The sequence below is a fragment of the Oncorhynchus mykiss genome, chromosome 8 (assembly GCF_057628025.1).
Source record: "Oncorhynchus mykiss isolate SJ-2025 chromosome 8, ASM5762802v1, whole genome shotgun sequence".
NCBI lineage: Eukaryota > Metazoa > Chordata > Actinopteri > Salmoniformes > Salmonidae > Oncorhynchus > Oncorhynchus mykiss.
The window spans coordinates 8,562,501-8,587,500 of record NC_143029.1 but is presented as its reverse complement, the minus strand read 5'-3'; the positions used below and the strand labels follow the sequence as shown (position 1 = coordinate 8,587,500).

Below are 25,000 nucleotides of genomic sequence, written 5' to 3'. Positions count from 1 at the left end.
GTGAAATGCTGAATACAACAGGTGTAGTAGACCTTACAGTGAAATGCTGAATACAACAGGTGTAGTAGACCTTACAGTGAAATGCTGAATACAACAGGTGTAGTAGACCTTACAGTGAAATGCTGAATACAACAGGTGTAGTAGACCTTACAGTGAAATGCTGAATACAACAGGTGTAGTAGACCTTACAGTGAAATGCTGAATACAACAGGTGTAGTAGATCTTACAGTGAAATGCTGAATACAACAGGTGTAGTAGATCTTACAGTGAAATGCTGAATACAACAGGTGTAGTAGATCTTACAGTGAAATGCTGAATACAACAGGTGTAGTAGACCTTACAGTGAAATGCTGAATACAACAGGTGTAGTAGATCTTACAGTGAAATGCTGAATACAACAGGTGTAGTAGATCTTACAGTGAAATGCTGAATACAACAGGTGTAGTAGACCTTACAGTGAAATGCTGAATACAACAGGTGTAGTAGATCTTACAGTGAAATGCTGAATACAACAGGTGTAGTAGATCTTACAGTGAAATGCTGAATACAACAGGTGTAGTAGACCTCACAGTGAAATGCTGAATACAACAGGTGTAGTAGACCTTACAGTGAAATGCTTACTTACAAGCCCTTAACCAACAATGCTTTAAGAAGTTTATAAGAAAAAAGTGTAACAATAATAACTAAAAAATAAAAAGTAAAAAGTAACAAATAATTAAATAGCAGCAGTAAAATAACAATAGCGAGGCTCTATACAGGGTGTACCGGTACAGAGTCAATGTGGAGGCTATATACAGGGGGTACCAGTACAGAGTCAATGTGGAGGCTATATACAGGGGGTACTGGTACAGAGTCAATGTGGAGGCTATATACAGGGGGTACCAGTACAGAGTCAATGTGGAGGCTATATACAGGGGTGTACCGGTACAGAGTCAATGTGGAGGCTATATACAGGGTGTACCGGTACAGAGTCAATGTGGAGGCTATATACAGGTTGTACCGGTACAGAGTCAATGTGGAGGCTATATACAGGGGGTACCGGTACAGAGTCAATGTGGAAGCTATATACAGGGTGTACCGGTACAGAGTCAATGTGGAGGCTATATACAGGGGGTACCGGTACAGAGTCAATGTGGAGGCTATATACAGGGGGTACTGGTACAGAGTCAATGTGGAGGCTATATACAGGGGGTACCGGTACAGAGTCAATGTGGAGGCTATATACAGGGAGGTACCGGTACAGAGTCAATGTGGAGGCTATATACAGGGGGTACCGGTACAGAGTCCATGTGGAGGCTATATACAGGGGGTACCGGTACAGAGTCAATGTGGAGGCTATATACAGGGGGTACCGGTACAGAGTCAATGTGGAGGCTATATACAGGGTGTACCAGTACAGAGTCAATGTGGAGGCTATATACAGGGGGTACCAGTACAGAGTCAATGTGGAGGCTATATACAGGGTGTACCAGTACAGAGTCAATGTGGAGGCTATATACAGGGGGTACCAGTACAGAGTCAATGTGGAGGCTATATACAGGGGGTACCGGTACAGAGTCAATGTGGAGGCTATATACAGGGTGTACCGGTACAGAGTCAATGTGGAGGCTATATACAGGGTGTACTGGTACAGAGTCAATGTGGAGGCTATATACAGGGGGTACCAGTACAGAGTCAATGTGGAGGCTATATACAGGGGTTACCAGTACAGAGTCAATGTGGAGGCTATATACAGGGGGTACCGGTACAGAGTCAATGTGGAGACTATATACAGGGGGTACCGGTACTGAGTCAATGTGGAGGCTATATACAGGGTGTACTGGTACAGAGTCAATGTGGAGGCTATATACAGGGGGTACCAGTACAGAGTCAATGTGGAGGCTATATACAGGGGGTACCGGTACAGAGTCAATGTGGAGGCTATATACAGGGTGTACCGGTACAGAGTCAATGTGGAGGCTATATACAGGGTGTACTGGTACAGAGTCAATGTGGAGGCTATATACAGGGGGTACCAGTACAGAGTCAATGTGGAGGCTATATACAGGGGTTACCAGTACAGAGTCAATGTGGAGGCTATATACAGGGGGGTACCGGTACTGAGTCAATGTGGAGGCTATATACAGGGGTTACCAGTACAGAGTCAATGTGGAGGCTATATACAGGGGGTACCAGTACAGAGTCAATGTGGAGGCTATATACAGGGGGTACCGGTACAGAGTCAATGTGGAGGCTATATACAGGGTGTACTGGTACAGAGTCAATGTGGAGGCTATATACAGGGGGTACCAGTACAGAGTCAATGTGGAGGCTATATACAGGGGGTACCGGTACAGAGTCAATGTGGAGGCTATATACAGGGTGTACCGGTACAGAGTCAATGTGGAGGCTATATACAGGGTGTACTGGTACAGAGTCAATGTGGAGGCTATATACAGGGGGTACCAGTACAGAGTCAATGTGGAGGCTATATACAGGGGTTACCAGTACAGAGTCAATGTGGAGGCTATATACAGGGGGTACCGGTACAGAGTCAATGTGGAGACTATATACAGGGGGTACCGGTACTGAGTCAATGTGGAGGCTATATACAGGGTGTACTGGTACAGAGTCAATGTGGAGGCTATATACAGGGGGTACCAGTACAGAGTCAATGTGGAGGCTATATACAGGGGGTACCGGTACAGAGTCAATGTGGAGGCTATATACAGGGTGTACCGGTACAGAGTCAATGTGGAGGCTATATACAGGGTGTACTGGTACAGAGTCAATGTGGAGGCTATATACAGGGGGTACCAGTACAGAGTCAATGTGGAGGCTATATACAGGGGTTACCAGTACAGAGTCAATGTGGAGGCTATATACAGGGGGGTACCGGTACTGAGTCAATGTGGAGGCTATATACAGGGGTTACCAGTACAGAGTCAATGTGGAGGCTATATAAAGGGGTTACCAGTACAGAGTCAATGTGGAGGCTATATACAGGGGGTACCAGTACAGAGTCAATGTGGAGGCTATATACAGGGGGTACCAGTACAGAGTCAATGTAGAGGCTATATACAGGGGGTACCAGTACAGAGTCAATGTGGATGCTATATACAGGGGGGTACCGGTACTGAGTCAATGTGGAGGCTATATACAGGGGTTACCAGTACAGAGTCAATGTGGAGGCTATATACAGGGGGTACCAGTACAGAGTCAATGTGGAGGCTATATACAGGGGTTACCAGTACAGAGTCAATGTGGAGGCTATATACAGGGGGTACCGGTACTGAGTCAATGTGGAGGCTATATACAGGGGTTACCAGTACAGAGTCAATGTGGAGGCCATATACAGGGTGTACCGGTACAGAGTCAATGTGGAGGCTATATACAGGGTGTACTGGTACAGAGTCAATGTGGAGGCTATATACAGGGGGTACCAGTACAGAGTCAATGTGGAGGCTATATACAGGGGGTACCGGTACAGAGTCAATGTGGAGGCTATATACAGGGTGTACCGGTACAGAGTCAATGTGGAGGCTATATACAGGGTGTACTGGTACAGAGTCAATGTGGAGGCTATATACAGGGGGTACCAGTACAGAGTCAATGTGGAGGCTATATACAGGGGTTACCAGTACAGAGTCAATGTGGAGGCTATATACAGGGGGGTACCGGTACTGAGTCAATTTGGAGGCTATATACAGGGGTTACCAGTACAGAGTCAATGTGGAGGCTATATACAGGGGGTACCAGTACAGAGTCAATGTGGAGGCTATATACAGGGGGTACCGGTACAGAGTCAATGTGGAGGCTATATACAGGGGGTACCGGTACAGAGTCAATGTGGAGACTATATACAGGGGGTGCCGGTACTGAGTCAATGTGGAGGCTATATACAGGGTGTACTGGTACAGAGTCAATGTGGAGGCTATATACAGGGGGTACCAGTACAGAGTCAATGTGGAGGCTATATACAGGGGGTACCGGTACAGAGTCAATGTGGAGGCTATATACAGGGTGTACCGGTACAGAGTCAATGTGGAGGCTATATACAGGGTGTACTGGTACAGAGTCAATGTGGAGGCTATATACAGGGGGTACCAGTACAGAGTCAATGTGGAGGCTATATACAGGGGTTACCAGTACAGAGTCAATGTGGAGGCTATATACAGGGGGTACCGGTACAGAGTCAATGTGGAGACTATATACAGGGGGAACCGGTACTGAGTCAATGTGGAGGCTATATACAGGGTGTACTGGTACAGAGTCAATGTGGAGGCTATATACAGGGGGTACCGGTACAGAGTCAATGTGGAGGCTATATACAGGGTGTACCGGTACAGAGTCAATGTGGAGGCTATATACAGGGTGTACTGGTACAGAGTCAATGTGGAGGCTATATACAGGGGGTACCAGTACAGAGTCAATGTGGAGGCTATATACAGGGGTTACCAGTACAGAGTCAATGTGGAGGCTATATACAGGGGGGTACCGGTACTGAGTCAATGTGGAGGCTATATACAGGGGTTACCAGTACAGAGTCAATGTGGAGGCTATATACAGGGGTTACCAGTACAGAGTCAATGTGGAGGCTATATACAGGGGGTACCAGTACAGAGTCAATGTGGAGGCTATATACAGGGGGTACCGGTACAGAGTCAATGTGGAGGCTATATACAGGGGGTACCGGTACAGAGTCAATGTGGAGACTATATACAGGGGGTGCCGGTACTGAGTCAATGTGGAGGCTATATACATGGTGTACTGGTACAGAGTCAATGTGGAGGCTATATACAGGGGGTACCAGTACAGAGTCAATGTGGAGGCTATATACAGGGGGTACCGGTACAGAGTCAATGTGGAGGCTATATACAGGGTGTACCGGTACAGAGTCAATGTGGAGGCTATATACAGGGTGTACTGGTACAGAGTCAATGTGGAGGCTATATACAGGGGGTACCAGTACAGAGTCAATGTGGAGGCTATATACAGGGGTTACCAGTACAGAGTCAATGTGGAGGCTATATACAGGGGGTACCGGTACAGAGTCAATGTGGAGACTATATACAGGGGGAACCGGTACTGAGTCAATGTGGAGGCTATATACAGGGGGTACCGGTACAGAGTCAATGTGGAGGCTATATACAGGGTGTACTGGTACAGAGTCAATGTGGAGGCTATATACAGGGTGTACCGGTACAGAGTCAATGTGGAGGCTATATACAGGGTGTACTGGTACAGAGTCAATGTGGAGGCTATATACAGGGGGTACCAGTACAGAGTCAATGTGGAGGCTATATACAGGGGTTACCAGTACAGAGTCAATGTGGAGGCTATATACAGGGGGGTACCGGTACTGAGTCAATGTGGAGGCTATATACAGGGGTTACCAGTACAGAGTCAATGTGGAGGCTATATACAGGGGTTACCAGTACAGAGTCAATGTGGAGGCTATATACAGGGGGTACCAGTACAGAGTCAATGTGGAGGCTATATACAGGGGGTACCAGTACAGAGTCAATGTAGAGGCTATATACAGGGGGTACCAGTACAGAGTCAATGTGGAGGCTATATACAGGGGGGTACCGGTACTGAGTCAATGTGGAGGCTATATACAGGGGTTACCAGTACAGAGTCAATGTGGAGGCTATATACAGGGGGTACCAGTACAGAGTCAATGTGGAGGCTATATACAGGGGTTACCAGTACAGAGTCAATGTGGAGGCTATATACAGGGGGTACCGGTACTGAGTCAATGTGGAGGCTATATACAGGGGTTACCAGTACAGAGTCAATGTGGAGGCCATATACAGGGTGTACCGGTACAGAGTCAATGTGGAGGCTATATACAGGGTGTACTGGTACAGAGTCAATGTGGAGGCTATATACAGGGGGTACCAGTACAGAGTCAATGTGGAGGCTATATACAGGGGGTACCGGTACAGAGTCAATGTGGAGGCTATATACAGGGTGTACCGGTACAGAGTCAATGTGGAGGCTATATACAGGGTGTACTGGTACAGAGTCAATGTGGAGGCTATATACAGGGGGTACCAGTACAGAGTCAATGTGGAGGCTATATACAGGGGTTACCAGTACAGAGTCAATGTGGAGGCTATATACAGGGGGGTACCGGTACTGAGTCAATTTGGAGGCTATATACAGGGGTTACCAGTACAGAGTCAATGTGGAGGCTATATACAGGGGGTACCAGTACAGAGTCAATGTGGAGGCTATATACAGGGGGTACCGGTACAGAGTCAATGTGGAGGCTATATACAGGGGGTACCGGTACAGAGTCAATGTGGAGACTATATACAGGGGGTGCCGGTACTGAGTCAATGTGGAGGCTATATACAGGGTGTACTGGTACAGAGTCAATGTGGAGGCTATATACAGGGGGTACCAGTACAGAGTCAATGTGGAGGCTATATACAGGGGGTACCGGTACAGAGTCAATGTGGAGGCTATATACAGGGTGTACCGGTACAGAGTCAATGTGGAGGCTATATACAGGGTGTACTGGTACAGAGTCAATGTGGAGGCTATATACAGGGGGTACCAGTACAGAGTCAATGTGGAGGCTATATACAGGGGTTACCAGTACAGAGTCAATGTGGAGGCTATATACAGGGGGTACCGGTACAGAGTCAATGTGGAGACTATATACAGGGGGAACCGGTACTGAGTCAATGTGGAGGCTATATACAGGGTGTACTGGTACAGAGTCAATGTGGAGGCTATATACAGGGGGTACCGGTACAGAGTCAATGTGGAGGCTATATACAGGGTGTACCGGTACAGAGTCAATGTGGAGGCTATATACAGGGTGTACTGGTACAGAGTCAATGTGGAGGCTATATACAGGGGGTACCAGTACAGAGTCAATGTGGAGGCTATATACAGGGGTTACCAGTACAGAGTCAATGTGGAGGCTATATACAGGGGGGTACCGGTACTGAGTCAATGTGGAGGCTATATACAGGGGTTACCAGTACAGAGTCAATGTGGAGGCTATATACAGGGGTTACCAGTACAGAGTCAATGTGGAGGCTATATACAGGGGGTACCAGTACAGAGTCAATGTGGAGGCTATATACAGGGGGGTACCGGTACTGAGTCAATGTGGAGGCTATATACAGGGGTTACCAGTACAGAGTCAATGTGGAGGCTATATACAGGGGGTACCAGTACAGAGTCAATGTGGAGGCTATATACAGGGGTTACCAGTACAGAGTCAATGTGGAGGCTATATACAGGGGGTACCGGTACTGAGTCAATGTGGAGGCTATATACAGGGGTTACCAGTACAGAGTCAATGTGGAGGCCATATACAGGGTGTACCGGTACAGAGTCAATGTGGAGGCTATATACAGGGTGTACTGGTACAGAGTCAATGTGGAGGCTATATACAGGGGGTACCAGTACAGAGTCAATGTGGAGGCTATATACAGGGGTTACCAGTACAGAGTCAATGTGGAGGCTATATACAGGGGTTACCAGTACAGAGTCAATGTGGAGGCTATATACAGGGGGTACCAGTACAGAGTCAATGTGGAGGCTATATACAGGGGGTACCAGTACAGAGTCAATGTAGAGGCTATATACAGGGGGTACCAGTACAGAGTCAATGTGGAGGCTATATACAGGGGGGTACCGGTACTGAGTCAATGTGGAGGCTATATACAGGGGTTACCAGTACAGAGTCAATGTGGAGGCTATATACAGGGGGTACCAGTACAGAGTCAATGTGGAGGCTATATACAGGGGTTACCAGTACAGAGTCAATGTGGAGGCTATATACAGGGGGTACCGGTACTGAGTCAATGTGGAGGCTATATACAGGGGTTACCAGTACAGAGTCAATGTGGAGGCCATATACAGGGTGTACCGGTACAGAGTCAATGTGGAGGCTATATACAGGGTGTACTGGTACAGAGTCAATGTGGAGGCTATATACAGGGGGTACCAGTACAGAGTCAATGTGGAGGCTATATACAGGGGGTACCGGTACAGAGTCAATGTGGAGGCTATATACAGGGTGTACCGGTACAGAGTCAATGTGGAGGCTATATACAGGGTGTACTGGTACAGAGTCAATGTGGAGGCTATATACAGGGGTTACCAGTACAGAGTCAATGTGGAGGCTATATACAGGGGGGTACCGGTACTGAGTCAATTTGGAGGCTATATACAGGGGTTACCAGTACAGAGTCAATGTGGAGGCTATATACAGGGGGTACCAGTACAGAGTCAATGTGGAGGCTATATACAGGGGGTACCGGTACAGAGTCAATGTGGAGGCTATATACAGGGGGTACCGGTACAGAGTCAATGTGGAGACTATATACAGGGGGTGCCGGTACTGAGTCAATGTGGAGGCTATATACAGGGTGTACTGGTACAGAGTCAATGTGGAGGCTATATACAGGGGGTACCAGTACAGAGTCAATGTGGAGGCTATATACAGGGGGTACCGGTACAGAGTCAATGTGGAGGCTATATACAGGGTGTACCGGTACAGAGTCAATGTGGAGGCTATATACAGGGTGTACTGGTACAGAGTCAATGTGGAGGCTATATACAGGGGGTACCAGTACAGAGTCAATGTGGAGGCTATATACAGGGGTTACCAGTACAGAGTCAATGTGGAGGCTATATACAGGGGGTACCGGTACAGAGTCAATGTGGAGACTATATACAGGGGGAACCGGTACTGAGTCAATGTGGAGGCTATATACAGGGTGTACTGGTACAGAGTCAATGTGGAGGCTATATACAGGGGGTACCGGTACAGAGTCAATGTGGAGGCTATATACAGGGTGTACCGGTACAGAGTCAATGTGGAGGCTATATACAGGGTGTACTGGTACAGAGTCAATGTGGAGGCTATATACAGGGGGTACCAGTACAGAGTCAATGTGGAGGCTATATACAGGGGTTACCAGTACAGAGTCAATGTGGAGGCTATATACAGGGGGGTACCGGTACTGAGTCAATGTGGAGGCTATATACAGGGGTTACCAGTACAGAGTCAATGTGGAGGCTATATACAGGGGTTACCAGTACAGAGTCAATGTGGAGGCTATATACAGGGGGTACCAGTACAGAGTCAATGTGGAGGCTATATACAGGGGGGTACCGGTACTGAGTCAATGTGGAGGCTATATACAGGGGTTACCAGTACAGAGTCAATGTGGAGGCTATATACAGGGGGTACCAGTACAGAGTCAATGTGGAGGCTATATACAGGGGTTACCAGTACAGAGTCAATGTGGAGGCTATATACAGGGGGTACCGGTACTGAGTCAATGTGGAGGCTATATACAGGGGTTACCAGTACAGAGTCAATGTGGAGGCCATATACAGGGTGTACCGGTACAGAGTCAATGTGGAGGCTATATACAGGGTGTACTGGTACAGAGTCAATGTGGAGGCTATATACAGGGGGTACCAGTACAGAGTCAATGTGGAGGCTATATACAGGGGGTACCGGTACAGAGTCAATGTGGAGGCTATATACAGGGTGTACCGGTACAGAGTCAATGTGGAGGCTATATACAGGGTGTACTGGTACAGAGTCAATGTGGAGGCTATATACAGGGGGTACCAGTACAGAGTCAATGTGGAGGCTATATACAGGGGTTACCAGTACAGAGTCAATGTGGAGGCTATATACAGGGGGTACCGGTACAGAGTCAATGTGGAGACTATATACAGGGGGAACCGGTACTGAGTCAATGTGGAGGCTATATACAGGGTGTACTGGTACAGAGTCAATGTGGAGGCTATATACAGGGGGTACCGGTACAGAGTCAATGTGGAGGCTATATACAGGGTGTACCGGTACAGAGTCAATGTGGAGGCTATATACAGGGTGTACTGGTACAGAGTCAATGTGGAGGCTATATACAGGGGGTACCAGTACAGAGTCAATGTGGAGGCTATATACAGGGGTTACCAGTACAGAGTCAATGTGGAGGCTATATACAGGGGGGTACCGGTACTGAGTCAATGTGGAGGCTATATACAGGGGTTACCAGTACAGAGTCAATGTGGAGGCTATATACAGGGGTTACCAGTACAGAGTCAATGTGGAGGCTATATACAGGGGGTACCAGTACAGAGTCAATGTGGAGGCTATATACAGGGGGGTACCGGTACTGAGTCAATGTGGAGGCTATATACAGGGGTTACCAGTACAGAGTCAATGTGGAGGCTATATACAGGGGGTACCAGTACAGAGTCAATGTGGAGGCTATATACAGGGGTTACCAGTACAGAGTCAATGTGGAGGCTATATACAGGGGGTACCGGTACTGAGTCAATGTGGAGGCTATATACAGGGGTTACCAGTACAGAGTCAATGTGGAGGCCATATACAGGGTGTACCGGTACAGAGTCAATGTGGAGGCTATATACAGGGTGTACTGGTACAGAGTCAATGTGGAGGCTATATACAGGGGGTACCAGTACAGAGTCAATGTGGAGATTATATACAGGGGGTACCGGTACAGAGTCAATGTGGAGGCTATATACAGGGTGTACCGGTACAGAGTCAATGTGGAGGCTATATACAGGGTGTACCGGTACAGAGTCAATGTGGAGGCTATATACAGGGGGTACTGGTACAGAGTCAATGTGGAGGCTATATACAGGGGTTACCGGTACAGAGTCAATGTGGAGGCTATATACAGGGTGTACCGGTACAGAGTCAATGTGGAGACTATATACAGGGGGTACCGGTACAGAGTCAATGTGGAGGCTATATACAGGGGGTACCGGTACAGAGTCAATGTGGAGACTATATACAGGGGGTACCGGTACAGAGTCAATGTGGAGGCTATATACAGGGTATTACGGTACAGAGTCAATGTGGAGGCTATATACAGGGGGTACCGGTACAGAGTCAATGTGGAGGCTATATACAGGGTATTACGGTACAGAGTCAATGTGGAGGCTATATACAGGGTATTACGGTACAGAGTCAATGTGGAGGCTATATACAGGGTATTACGGTACAGAGTCAATGTGGAGGCTATATACAGGGTATTACGGTACAGAGTTAATGTGGAGGCTATATACAGGGTATTACAGTACAGAGTCAATGTGGAGGCTATATACAGGGTATTACAGTACAGAGTCAATGTGGAGGCTATATACAGGGGGTACCGGTACAGAGTCAATGTGGAGGCTATATACAGGGGGTACTGGTACAGAGTCAATGTGGAGGCTATATACAGGGTGTTACGGTACAGAGTCAATGTGGAGGCTATATACAGGGGGTACCGGTACAGAGTCAATGTGGAGGCTATATACAGGGGGGTACCGGTACAGAGTCAATGTGGAGGCTATATACAGGGTGTACCAGTACAGAGTCAATGTGGAGGCTATATACAGGGGGTACCGGTAGAGAGTCAATGTGGAGGCTATATACAGGCAGTACCGGTACAGAGTCAATGTGGATGCTATATACAGGGGGGTACTGGTACAGAGTCAATGTGGAGGCTATATACAGGGGGTACCGGTACAGAGTCAATGTGGAGGCTATATACAGGGGGTACCGGTACAGAGTCAATGTGGAGGCTATATACAGGGGGTACCGGTACTGAGTCAATGTGGAGGCTATATACAGGGGTTACCAGTACAGAGTCAATGTGGAGGCCATATACAGGGTGTACCGGTACAGAGTCAATGTGGAGGCTATATACAGGGTGTACTGGTACAGAGTCAATGTGGAGGCTATATACAGGGGGTACCAGTACAGAGTCAATGTGGAGGCCATATACAGGGTGTACCGGTACAGAGTCAATGTGGAGGCTATATACAGGGTGTACTGGTACAGAGTCAATGTGGAGGCTATATACAGGGGGTACCAGTACAGAGTCAATGTGGAGGCTATATACAGGGGGTACCGGTACAGAGTCAATGTGGAGGCTATATACAGGGTGTACCGGTACAGAGTCAATGTGGAGGCTATATACAGGGTGTACTGGTACAGAGTCAATGTGGAGGCTATATACAGGGGGTACCAGTACAGAGTCAATGTGGAGGCTATATACAGGGGTTACCAGTACAGAGTCAATGTGGAGGCTATATACAGGGGGTACCGGTACAGAGTCAATGTGGAGACTATATACAGGGGGAACCGGTACTGAGTCAATGTGGAGGCTATATACAGGGTGTACTGGTACAGAGTCAATGTGGAGGCTATATACAGGGGGTACCGGTACAGAGTCAATGTGGAGGCTATATACAGGGTGTACCGGTACAGAGTCAATGTGGAGGCTATATACAGGGTGTACTGGTACAGAGTCAATGTGGAGGCTATATACAGGGGGTACCAGTACAGAGTCAATGTGGAGGCTATATACAGGGGTTACCAGTACAGAGTCAATGTGGAGGCTATATACAGGGGGGTACCGGTACTGAGTCAATGTGGAGGCTATATACAGGGGTTACCAGTACAGAGTCAATGTGGAGGCTATATACAGGGGTTACCAGTACAGAGTCAATGTGGAGGCTATATACAGGGGGTACCAGTACAGAGTCAATGTGGAGGCTATATACAGGGGGGTACCGGTACTGAGTCAATGTGGAGGCTATATACAGGGGTTACCAGTACAGAGTCAATGTGGAGGCTATATACAGGGGGTACCAGTACAGAGTCAATGTGGAGGCTATATACAGGGGTTACCAGTACAGAGTCAATGTGGAGGCTATATACAGGGGGTACCGGTACTGAGTCAATGTGGAGGCTATATACAGGGGTTACCAGTACAGAGTCAATGTGGAGGCCATATACAGGGTGTACCGGTACAGAGTCAATGTGGAGGCTATATACAGGGTGTACTGGTACAGAGTCAATGTGGAGGCTATATACAGGGGGTACCAGTACAGAGTCAATGTGGAGGCTATATACAGGGGGTACCGGTACAGAGTCAATGTGGAGGCTATATACAGGGTGTACCGGTACAGAGTCAATGTGGAGGCTATATACAGGGTGTACCGGTACAGAGTCAATGTGGAGGCTATATACAGGGGGTACTGGTACAGAGTCAATGTGGAGGCTATATACAGGGGGTACCGGTACAGAGTCAATGTGGAGGCTATATACAGGGTGTACCGGTACAGAGTCAATGTGGAGACTATATACAGGGGGTACCGGTACAGAGTCAATGTGGAGGCTATATACAGGGGGTACCGGTACAGAGTCAATGTGGAGACTATATACAGGGGGTACCGGTACAGAGTCAATGTGGAGGCTATATACAGGGTATTACGGTACAGAGTCAATGTGGAGGCTATATACAGGGGGTACCGGTACAGAGTCAATGTGGAGGCTATATACAGGGTATTACGGTACAGAGTCAATGTGGAGGCTATATACAGGGTATTACGGTACAGAGTCAATGTGGAGGCTATATACAGGGTATTACGGTACAGAGTCAATGTGGAGGCTATATACAGGGTATTACGGTACAGAGTTAATGTGGAGGCTATATACAGGGTATTACAGTACAGAGTCAATGTGGAGGCTATATACAGGGTATTACAGTACAGAGTCAATGTGGAGGCTATATACAGGGGGTACCGGTACAGAGTCAATGTGGAGGCTATATACAGGGGGTACTGGTACAGAGTCAATGTGGAGGCTATATACAGGGTGTTACGGTACAGAGTCAATGTGGAGGCTATATACAGGGGGTACCGGTACAGAGTCAATGTGGAGGCTATATACAGGGGGGTACCGGTACAGAGTCAATGTGGAGGCTATATACAGGGTGTACCAGTACAGAGTCAATGTGGAGGCTATATACAGGGGGTACCGGTAGAGAGTCAATGTGGAGGCTATATACAGGCAGTACCGGTACAGAGTCAATGTGGATGCTATATACAGGGGGGTACTGGTACAGAGTCAATGTGGAGGCTATATACAGGGGGTACCGGTACAGAGTCAATGTGGAGGCTATATACAGGGGGTACCGGTACAGAGTCAATGTGGAGGCTATATACAGGGGGTACCGGTACTGAGTCAATGTGGAGGCTATATACAGGGGTTACCAGTACAGAGTCAATGTGGAGGCCATATACAGGGTGTACCGGTACAGAGTCAATGTGGAGGCTATATACAGGGTGTACTGGTACAGAGTCAATGTGGAGGCTATATACAGGGGGTACCAGTACAGAGTCAATGTGGAGGCTATATACAGGGGGTACCGGTACAGAGTCAATGTGGAGGCTATATACAGGGTGTACCGGTACAGAGTCAATGTGGAGGCTATATACAGGGTGTACTGGTACAGAGTCAATGTGGAGGCTTTATACAGGGGGTACCAGTACAGAGTCAATGTGGAGGCTATATACAGGGGTTACCAGTACAGAGTCAATGTGGAGGCTATATACAGGGGGGTACCGGTACTGAGTCAATTTGGAGGCTATATACAGGGGTTACCAGTACAGAGTCAATGTGGAGGCTATATACAGGGGGTACCAGTACAGAGTCAATGTGGAGGCTATATACAGGGGGTACCGGTACAGAGTCAATGTGGAGGCTATATACAGGGGGTACCGGTACAGAGTCAATGTGGAGACTATATACAGGGGGTGCCGGTACTGAGTCAATGTGGAGACTATATACAGGGTGTACCGGTACAGAGTCAATGTGGAGGCTATATACAGGGGGTACTGGTACAGAGTCAATGTGGAGGCTATATACAGGGGGTACCGGTACAGAGTCAATGTGGAGGCTATATACAGGGTGTACCGGTACAGAGTCAATGTGGAGACTATATACAGGGGGTACCGGTACAGAGTCAATGTGGAGGCTATATACAGGGGGTACCGGTACAGAGTCAATGTGGAGACTATATACAGGGGGTACCGGTACAGAGTCAATGTGGAGGCTATATACAGGGTATTACGGTACAGAGTCAATGTGGAGGCTATATACAGGGGGTACCGGTACAGAGTCAATGTGGAGGCTATATACAGGGTATTACGGTACAGAGTCAATGTGGAGGCTATATACAGGGTATTACGGTACAGAGTCAATGTGGAGGCTATATACAGGGTATTACGGTACAGAGTCAATGTGGAGGCTATATACAGGGTATTACGGTACAGAGTTAATGTGGAGGCTATATACAGGGTATTACAGTACAGAGTCAATGTGGAGGCTATATACAGGGTATTACAGTACAGAGTCAATGTGGAGGCTATATACAGGGGGTACCGGTACAGAGTCAATGTGGAGGCTATATACAGGGGGTACTGGTACAGAGTCAATGTGGAGGCTATATACAGGGTGTTACGGTACAGAGTCAATGTGGAGGCTATATACAGGGGGTACCGGTACAGAGTCAATGTGGAGGCTATATACAGGGGGGTACCGGTACAGAGTCAATGTGGAGGCTATATACAGGGTGTACCAGTACAGAGTCAATGTGGAGGCTATATACAGGGGGTACCGGTAGAGAGTCAATGTGGAGGCTATATACAGGCAGTACCGGTACAGAGTCAATGTGGATGCTATATACAGGGGGGTACTGGTACAGAGTCAATGTGGAGGCTATATACAGGGGGTACCGGTACAGAGTCAATGTGGAGGCTATATACAGGGGGTACCGGTACAGAGTCAATGTGGAGGCTATATACAGGGGGTACCGGTACTGAGTCAATGTGGAGGCTATATACAGGGGTTACCAGTACAGAGTCAATGTGGAGGCCATATACAGGGTGTACCGGTACAGAGTCAATGTGGAGGCTATATACAGGGTGTACTGGTACAGAGTCAATGTGGAGGCTATATACAGGGGGTACCAGTACAGAGTCAATGTGGAGGCTATATACAGGGGGTACCGGTACAGAGTCAATGTGGAGGCTATATACAGGGTGTACCGGTACAGAGTCAATGTGGAGGCTATATACAGGGTGTACTGGTACAGAGTCAATGTGGAGGCTTTATACAGGGGGTACCAGTACAGAGTCAATGTGGAGGCTATATACAGGGGTTACCAGTACAGAGTCAATGTGGAGGCTATATACAGGGGGGTACCGGTACTGAGTCAATTTGGAGGCTATATACAGGGGTTACCAGTACAGAGTCAATGTGGAGGCTATATACAGGGGGTACCAGTACAGAGTCAATGTGGAGGCTATATACAGGGGGTACCGGTACAGAGTCAATGTGGAGGCTATATACAGGGGGTACCGGTACAGAGTCAATGTGGAGACTATATACAGGGGGTGCCGGTACTGAGTCAATGTGGAGACTATATACAGGGTGTACTGGTACAGAGTCAATGTGGAGGCTATATACAGGGGGTACCAGTACAGAGTCAATGTGGAGGCTATATACAGGGGGTACCGGTACAGAGTCAATGTGGAGGCTATATACAGGGTGTACCGGTACAGAGTCAATGTGGAGGCTATATACAGGGTGTACTGGTACAGAGTCAATGTGGAGGCTATATACAGGGGGTACCAGTACAGAGTCAATGTGGAGGCTATATACAGGGGTTACCAGTACAGAGTCAATGTGGAGGCTATATACAGGGGGTACCGGTACAGAGTCAATGTGGAGACTATATACAGGGGGTACCGGTACTGAGTCAATGTGGAGGCTATATACAGGGTGTACTGGTACAGAGTCAATGTGGAGGCTATATACAGGGGGTACCGGTACAGAGTCAATGTGGAGGCTATATACAGGGTGTACCGGTACAGAGTCAATGTGGAGGCTATATACAGGGTGTACTGGTACAGAGTCAATGTGGAGGCTATATACAGGGGGTACCAGTACAGAGTCAATGTGGAGGCTATATACAGGGGTTACCAGTACAGAGTCAATGTGGAGGCTATATACAGGGGGGTACCGGTACTGAGTCAATGTGGAGGCTATATACAGGGGTTACCAGTACAGAGTCAATGTGGAGGCTATATACAGGGGTTACCAGTACAGAGTCAATGTGGAGGCTATATACAGGGGGTACCAGTACAGAGTCAATGTGGAGGCTATATACAGGGGGGTACCGGTACTGAGTCAATGTGGAGGCTATATACAGGGGTTACCAGTACAGAGTCAATGTGGAGGCTATATACAGGGGGTACCAGTACAGAGTCAATGTGGAGGCTATATACAGGGGTTACCAGTACAGAGTCAATGTGGAGGCTATATACAGGGGGTACCGGTACTGAGTCAATGTGGAGGCTATATACAGGGGTTACCAGTACAGAGTCAATGTGGAGGCCATATACAGGGTGTACCGGTACAGAGTCAATGTGGAGGCTATATACAGGGTGTACTGGTACAGAGTCAATGTGGAGGCTATATACAGGGGGTACCAGTACAGAGTCAATGTGGAGGCTATATACAGGGGGTACCGGTACAGAGTCAATGTGGAGGCTATATACAGGGTGTACCGGTACAGAGTCAATGTGGAGGCTATATACAGGGTGTACCGGTACAGAGTCAATGTGGAGGCTATATACAGGGGGTACTGGTACAGAGTCAATGTGGAGGCTATATACAGGGGGTACCGGTACAGAGTCAATGTGGAGGCTATATACAGGGTGTACCGGTACAGAGTCAATGTGGAGACTATATACAGGGGGTACCGGTACAGAGTCAATGTGGAGGCTATATACAGGGGGTACCGGTACAGAGTCAATGTGGAGACTATATACAGGGGGTACCGGTACAGAGTCAATGTGGAGGCTATATACAGGGTATTACGGTACAGAGTCAATGTGGAGGCTATATACAGGGGGTACCGGTACAGAGTCAATGTGGAGGCTATATACAGGGTATTACGGTACAGAGTCAATGTGGAGGCTATATACAGGGTATTACGGTACAGAGTCAATGTGGAGGCTATATACAGGGTATTACGGTACAGAGTCAATGTGGAGGCTATATACAGGGTATTACGGTACAGAGTTAATGTGGAGGCTATATACAGGGTATTACAGTACAGAGTCAATGTGGAGGCTATATACAGGGTATTACAGTACAGAGTCAATGTGGAGGCTATATACAGGGGGTACCGGTACAGAGTCAATGTGGAGGCTATATACAGGGGGTACCGGTACAGAGTCAATGTGGAGGCTATATACAGGGGGGTACCGGTACAGAGTCAATGTGGAGGCTATATACAGGGGGTACCAGTACAGAGTCAATGTGGAGGCTATATACAGGGGTTACCAGTACAGAGTCAATGTGGAGGCTATATACAGGGGGTACCGGTACAGAGTCAATGTGGAGACTATATACAGGGGGTACCGGTACTGAGTCAATGTGGAGGCTATATACAGGGTGTACTGGTACAGAGTCAATGTGGAGGCTATATACAGGGGGTACCGGTACAGAGTCAATGTGGAGGCTATATACAGGGTGTACCGGTACAGAGTCAATGTGGAGGCTATATACAGGGTGTACTGGTACAGAGTCAATGTGGAGGCTATATACAGGGGGTACCAGTACAGAGTCAATGTGGAGGCTATATACAGGGGTTACCAGTACAGAGTCAATGTGGAGGCTATATACAGGGGGGTACCGGTACTGAGTCAATGTGGAGGCTATATACAGGGGTTACCAGTACAGAGTCAATGTGGAGGCTATATACAGGGGTTACCAGTACAGAGTCAATGTGGAGGCTATATACAGGGGGTACCAGTACAGAGTCAATGTGGAGGCTATATACAGGGGGGTACCGGTACTGAGTCAATGTGGAGGCTATATACAGGGGTTACCAGTACAGAGTCAATGTGGAGGCTATATACAGGGGGTACCAGTACAGAGTCAATGTGGAGGCTATATACAGGGGTTACCAGTACAGAGTCAATGTGGAGGCTATATACAGGGGGTACCGGTACTGAGTCAATGTGGAGGCTATATACAGGGGTTACCAGTACAGAGTCAATGTGGAGGCCATATACAGGGTGTACCGGTACAGAGTCAATGTGGAGGCTATATACAGGGTGTACTGGTACAGAGTCAATGTGGAGGCTATATACAGGGGGTACCAGTACAGAGTCAATGTGGAGGCTATATACAGGGGGTACCGGTACAGAGTCAATGTGGAGGCTATATACAGGGTGTACCGGTACAGAGTCAATGTGGAGGCTATATACAGGGTGTACCGGTACAGAGTCAATGTGGAGGCTATATACAGGGGGTACTGGTACAGAGTCAATGTGGAGGCTATATACAGGGGGTACCAGTACAGAGTCAATGTGGAGGCTATATACAGGGTGTACCGGTACAGAGTCAATGTGGAGACTATATACAGGGGGTACCGGTACAGAGTCAATGTGGAGGCTATATACAGGGGGTACTGGTACAGAGTCAATGTGGAGACTATATACAGGGGGTACCGGTACAGAGTCAATGTGGAGGCTATATACAGGGTATTACGGTACAGAGTCAATGTGGAGGCTATATACAGGGGGTACCGGTACAGAGTCAATGTGGAGGCTATATACAGGGTATTACGGTACAGAGTCAATGTGGAGGCTATATACAGGGTATTACGGTACAGAGTCAATGTGGAGGCTATATACAGGGTATTACGGTACAGAGTCAATGTGGAGGCTATATACAGGGTATTACGGTACAGAGTTAATGTGGAGGCTATATACAGGGTATTACAGTACAGAGTCAATGTGGAGGCTATATACAGGGTATTACAGTACAGAGTCAATGTGGAGGCTATATACAGGGGGTACCGGTACAGAGTCAATGTGGAGGCTATATACAGGGGGTACCGGTACAGAGTCAATGTGGAGGCTATATACAGGGGGGTACCGGTACAGAGTCAATGTGGAGGCTATATACAGGGGGTACCAGTACAGAGTCAATGTGGAGGCTATATACAGGGGGTACCGGTAGAGAGTCAATGTGGAGGCTATATACAGGCAGTACCGGTACAGAGTCAATGTGGATGCTATATACAGGGGGGTACTGGTACAGAGTCAATGTGGAGGCTATATACAGGGGGTACCGGTACAGAGTCAATGTGGAGGCTATATACAGGGGGTACCGGTACAGAGTCAATGTGGAGGCTATATACAGGGGGTACCGGTACTGAGTCAATGTGGAGGCTATATACAGGGGGTACCGGTACAGAGTCAATGTGGATGCTATATACAGGGGGGTACTGGTACAGAGTCAATGTGGAGGCTATATACAGGGGGTACCAGTATAGAGTCAATGTGGAAACTATATACAGGGGGTACCGGTACAGAGTCAATGTGGAGGCTATATACAGGGGGTACCGGTACAGAGTCAATGTGGAGGCTATATACAGGGTGTACCGGTACAGAGTCAATGTGGGGGGGGACACTGGTTAGTTGAGGTAATTGAGTTAATATATACATGTATGCAGAGTTAAAGTTAAAGATAGCCTGGTTAGCCTAGCCAGCTAACTTACCAATCTAAAAATGTTTATCTGACATGTGCTAATTGAGTGACTGTCAGTAAGTGACATATAACAAGAGGAAAACAGTTGCTGTACCTTGTGTATTCTCCCCCCCCCCCCCCCCCAAAAAAAAGCAACTTTTTGAAACATGTACAGAGGTCCTCGGGGGTCCTCATTTGTAGCTACGACCCTGCTAATATACTAACACACTGGAATCTCTTTCTCTCCTCTCTAGCCAATCTAAAGTAGTTGATCAGCCAGACAACGACTAGCTGGGCTCAGGAGTTAACTGTTACTACTGTATGATTAAATAGATAACACACACTCTTGGTATCTCCTCTCTAGCCAATCTGAAGGAGTTGATCAGCCAGACCATGGCTAGCTGGGCTCAGGAGTGCAGCATCCAGGACCCAGAGCTGGTTCGTGTGATGTTCAGCCTGCTGAGACGTCAGTACGACGGCATCGGAGCGCTGCTCAGGGCCATGAGGAAGAGTACGTACTGTCCTTGAGTGACTCCCAGACCCAGTCTGATGTGTGGAGCTAATTGTCCAGTCTTAACTCTCTGGGTTGTGATTTTAGTATTGTGTTGTTCATCTTTCATTCCTTCAATTGCAATTAAAGATGGACATAGTCATACAGATTGAAAATCTCATTTTTGGTCCATTACTTGTACCAGGTTACACCATCTCTGCTGTGTCAGTACAGGACTGTCCAGTTTAACTTTAGTCTCTTACTGTTACCAGGTTACACCATCTCTGCTGTGTCAGTACAGGACTGTGTCAACCTCCTGGCCTCTCTGGGCCAGATCAGATCACTGCTGTCTGTACGCATGGGGAAAGAAGAGGAGAAACTCATGATCGACGGACTGGGGTGAGAGGGAGAGGGAAAGTGTGTGTGTGTTCTCTGTACGCATGGGGAAAGAAGAGGAGAAACTCATGATCGACAGACTGGGGTGAGAGGGAGAGGGAAAGTGTGTGTGTGTTCTCTGTACGCATTCGGGAAAGAAGAGGAGAAACTCATGATCGACGGCCTGGGGTGAGAGATTACTCTTGTGTGTGCGCTTGCTTGCGTGGGTGTGATATTAGCACAGAGTTTCTAAGCCCAGAGGCTTCTGGGAACTCTTGCGAAACAGACCAATCGGACCAGGCCGTAGTTTGGGGTTTGACAAGTGAAACATTCTTCGTTAGTTGTTAATTTTCTAGAAATGTAAAGACACAACCTTGATTTGAGCCGATGTCTGAAGTAGTTGAACATGTTATTACTCCAACCTCGAGCAAATGACAGACGTGTTTTAAAAACAACTTTATATCGAAAAAGCCTTTTGATTTGACGGCTCTGCACACGTGCAGTTCGGCGCCCGTTAGACCCAATGACGTGATTCTACACGTGAGGTTAGCTAGCCAACGTCTCCATGACAACGCCTACAAGTATGATCTGGGATTTCTATTGGAGAAGCAGTTTCTGCCCATCTTCATACTGCACTGTCTCTGATATTACTGTATGTTATCCATTCACAAACAAGGTTGTTGTTTAATCTTCTTTAATTCCAGGGTCCCCCCTCGACCTTTATATCTCTAACCTTTGACCCCTCTGTGTTTACAGTGACATCATGAACAACAAGGTGTTCTACCAGCACCCCAACCTGATGAGGGTTCTGGGGATGCACGAGACTGTCATGGAGGTGATGGTCAACGTGCTGGGAGGAGACAAGTCACAGGTACTGGACTTTTTCAGAAATATAGATAGAGGTTTCACACTCTTCTCTCCTTGTGGTGAGTATTTCATCAAGTTACCACTGATGTTTCCACACACAGTTCTTCATCGGTTTTAAACTCTTAATGACCCCTTGCTTTGCAGGTACCTTGGTTAGAAAAAGCATCTTTTAGGAAAATATATTTTTTTTTATTGATTTAGGTTGTGTCGTTAGACTGCTATATGTTTGGGTTGGATCCAAGTAGATCCAATTAGCTCTCCTGTAAACAGCCATATAGGCGCTGTGCTGTAAGGACTATCTGTAATGTAAAGCAGGTGCCAGGAAAGTTCATCTGTTACAAGGGATCCTACCAGGGATCCTCCCAACAAGGGATCCTACCAGGGATCCTCCCCAACAAGGGATCCTACCAGGGATCCTCCCAACAAGGGATCCTACCAGGGGTTCTACTGTACCAACAAGGGATCCTACCAGGGATCCTCCCAACAAGGGATCCTACCAGGGATCCTCCCCAACAAGGGATCCTACCAGGGATCCTCCCAACAAGGGATCCTACCAGGGGTTCTACTGTACCAACAAGGGATCCTACCAGGGATCCTCCCAACAAGGGATCCTACCAGGGGTTCTACTGTACCAACAAGGGATCCTACCAGGGATCCTCCCAACAAGGTATCCTACCAGGGGTTATACTGTACCAACAAGGGATCCTACCAGGGATCCTCCCAACAAGGGATCCTACCAGGGGTTCTACTGTACCAACAAGGGATCCTCCCAGTGATCCTCCCCAACAAGGGATCCTACCAGGGATCCTCCCAACAAGGGATCCTACCAGGGGTTCTACTGTACCAACAAGGGGTCCTACCAGGGATCCTCCCAACAAGGGATCCTACCAGGGGTTCTACTGTACCAACAAGGGATCCTACCATGGATCCTCCCAACAAGGGATCATACCAGGGGTTCTACTATACCAACAAGGGATCCTCTTAGTGATCCTCCCCAACAAGGGATCCTACCAGGGATCGTACCCAACAAGGGATCCTACAAGGAGTCCTACTATACAAACAAGTAATCCTACCAGGGTTCCTCCCAACAAGGGATCCTACCAGGGATCGTATCCAACAAGGGATGCGACCAGGGGTCCTACTATACAAACAAGGGATCCTACCAGGGACCCTCCCCAACAAGGGATCCTACCAGGGGTTCTACTGTACCAACAAGGGATCCTACCAGGGGTCCTACTGTACCAACAAGGGATCCTCCCAACAAGGGATCCTACCAGGGATCCTCCCCAACAAGGGATCATACCAGAGATACTGCCAGGGATCCTTCCCATTAGGGATCCTACCTGGGATCCTACCCAAGAAGGGATCCTACCAGAGATACAGAGATACAGGTCAGGTAGAGTGAAGTGGGGAGTAGAGGAGTGGGAGAGATGTAGGGCAGGAGATGGTTGGGGGGGTACAGGTCAGGTAGAGTGAAGTGGGGAGTAGAGGAGTGGGAGAGATGTAGGGCAGGAGATGGTTGGGGGGGTACAGGTCAGGTAGAGTGAAGTGGGGAGTAGAGGAGTGGGAGAGATGTAGGGCAGGAGATGGTTGGGGGGGTACAGGTCAGGTAGAGTGAAGTGGGGAGTAGAGGAGTGGGAGAGATGTAGGGCAGGAGATGGTTGGGGGGGTACAGGTCAGGTAGAGGGAAGTGGGGAGTAGAGGAGTGGGAGAGATGTAGGGCAGGAGATGGTTGGGGGGGTACAGGTCAGGTAGAGTGAAGTGGGGAGTAGAGGAGTGGGAGAGATGTAGGGCAGGAGATGGTTGGGGGGGTACAGATCAGGTAGAGTGAAGTGGGGAGTAGAGGAGTGGGAGAGATGTAGGGCAGGAGATGGTTGGGGGGGGTACAGGTCAGGTAGAGTGAAGTGGGGAGTAGAGGAGTATGCCAGTCCTCATGCCAGTCCTTTTAGGGGGGGTGCTGGAAGACTGGGGTATGATTGAAACATATCTGCTTGGCAATCTCATTAGTCAGTAACAGTAACATTGATTCCTACACGGTTTGGCCGACATCTGGTATGTTCCAGTCACTTACAGTGCTGTGTGTGTGTGTGTGTGTGTGTGTGTGTGTGTGTGTGTGTGTGTGTGTGTGTGTGTGTGTGTGTGTGTGTGTGTGTGTGTGTGTGTCAGATGTACAGTTCTTACTGACAGACTGTCTTGTTGTCAATGTTCATTACAGCAGCTGTTTTTACCTATATTGATTCAGTAACATGACACAAGCTCCATACCCACTTAGGTCATAGTTCTCACTTGAGATCTGTCACTTGAGATCTCAAACTAACACGATATCCATCTTGGTAATTCTCTTGGACAAATATCAACATTTTAAAGTCAGTCTACTACAATATATTTTATGTATGTGATATTTTTATGTGATGTAATGTGATATATTGTATGTAATATATTTAAATGTAACAAACGTTTTCCATTTATCCTACAGGAGATAGCGTTTCCAAAGATGGTTGCCAGTTGCTGTCGGTTCCTGTGTTACTTCTGTCGTATCAGCCGACAGAACCAGAAGGCCATGTTCGACCATCTGAGTTATCTACTGGAGAACAGTTCCGTCGGACTTGGTGGGTAGAGAGGGAGGGGGGATAGAAGTGGGAGGGGGGGGGGGGGTATTGGGAGATGTGGAAACACTGCCCCCTGCTGTTAGTAAGGGAGAGTTTGGGTATTGGGAGATGTGGAAACACTGCCCCCTGCTGTTCGTAAGGGAGAGTTTGGGTATTGGGAGATGTGGAGACACTGCCCCCTGCTGTTCGTAAGGGAGAGTTTGGGTATTGGGAGATGTGGAAACACTGCCCCCTGCTGTTCGTAAGGGAGAGTTTGGGTATTGGGAGATGTGG

At 47.9% G+C, this 25,000-nt stretch overlaps 1 protein-coding gene across 7 annotated transcripts in view; it reads left to right on the top strand.

Moving 5' to 3' along the window:
* LOC110529177 (ryanodine receptor 3) overlaps nt 1–25,000 on the top strand; it is a 250,062-nt gene that overhangs the window by 149,649 nt on the left and 75,413 nt on the right. For all 7 annotated transcript variants that reach the window (XM_090242497.1, XM_090242492.1, XM_090242494.1 and 4 more), the window contains 4 exons: nt 20,751–20,897; nt 21,149–21,275; nt 22,008–22,122; nt 24,595–24,727. In XM_090242497.1, coding sequence (XP_090098623.1) covers nt 20,751–20,897; nt 21,149–21,275; nt 22,008–22,122; nt 24,595–24,727 — 522 coding nt within the window. The remainder of the gene's footprint in view (nt 1–20,750; nt 20,898–21,148; nt 21,276–22,007; nt 22,123–24,594; nt 24,728–25,000) is intronic.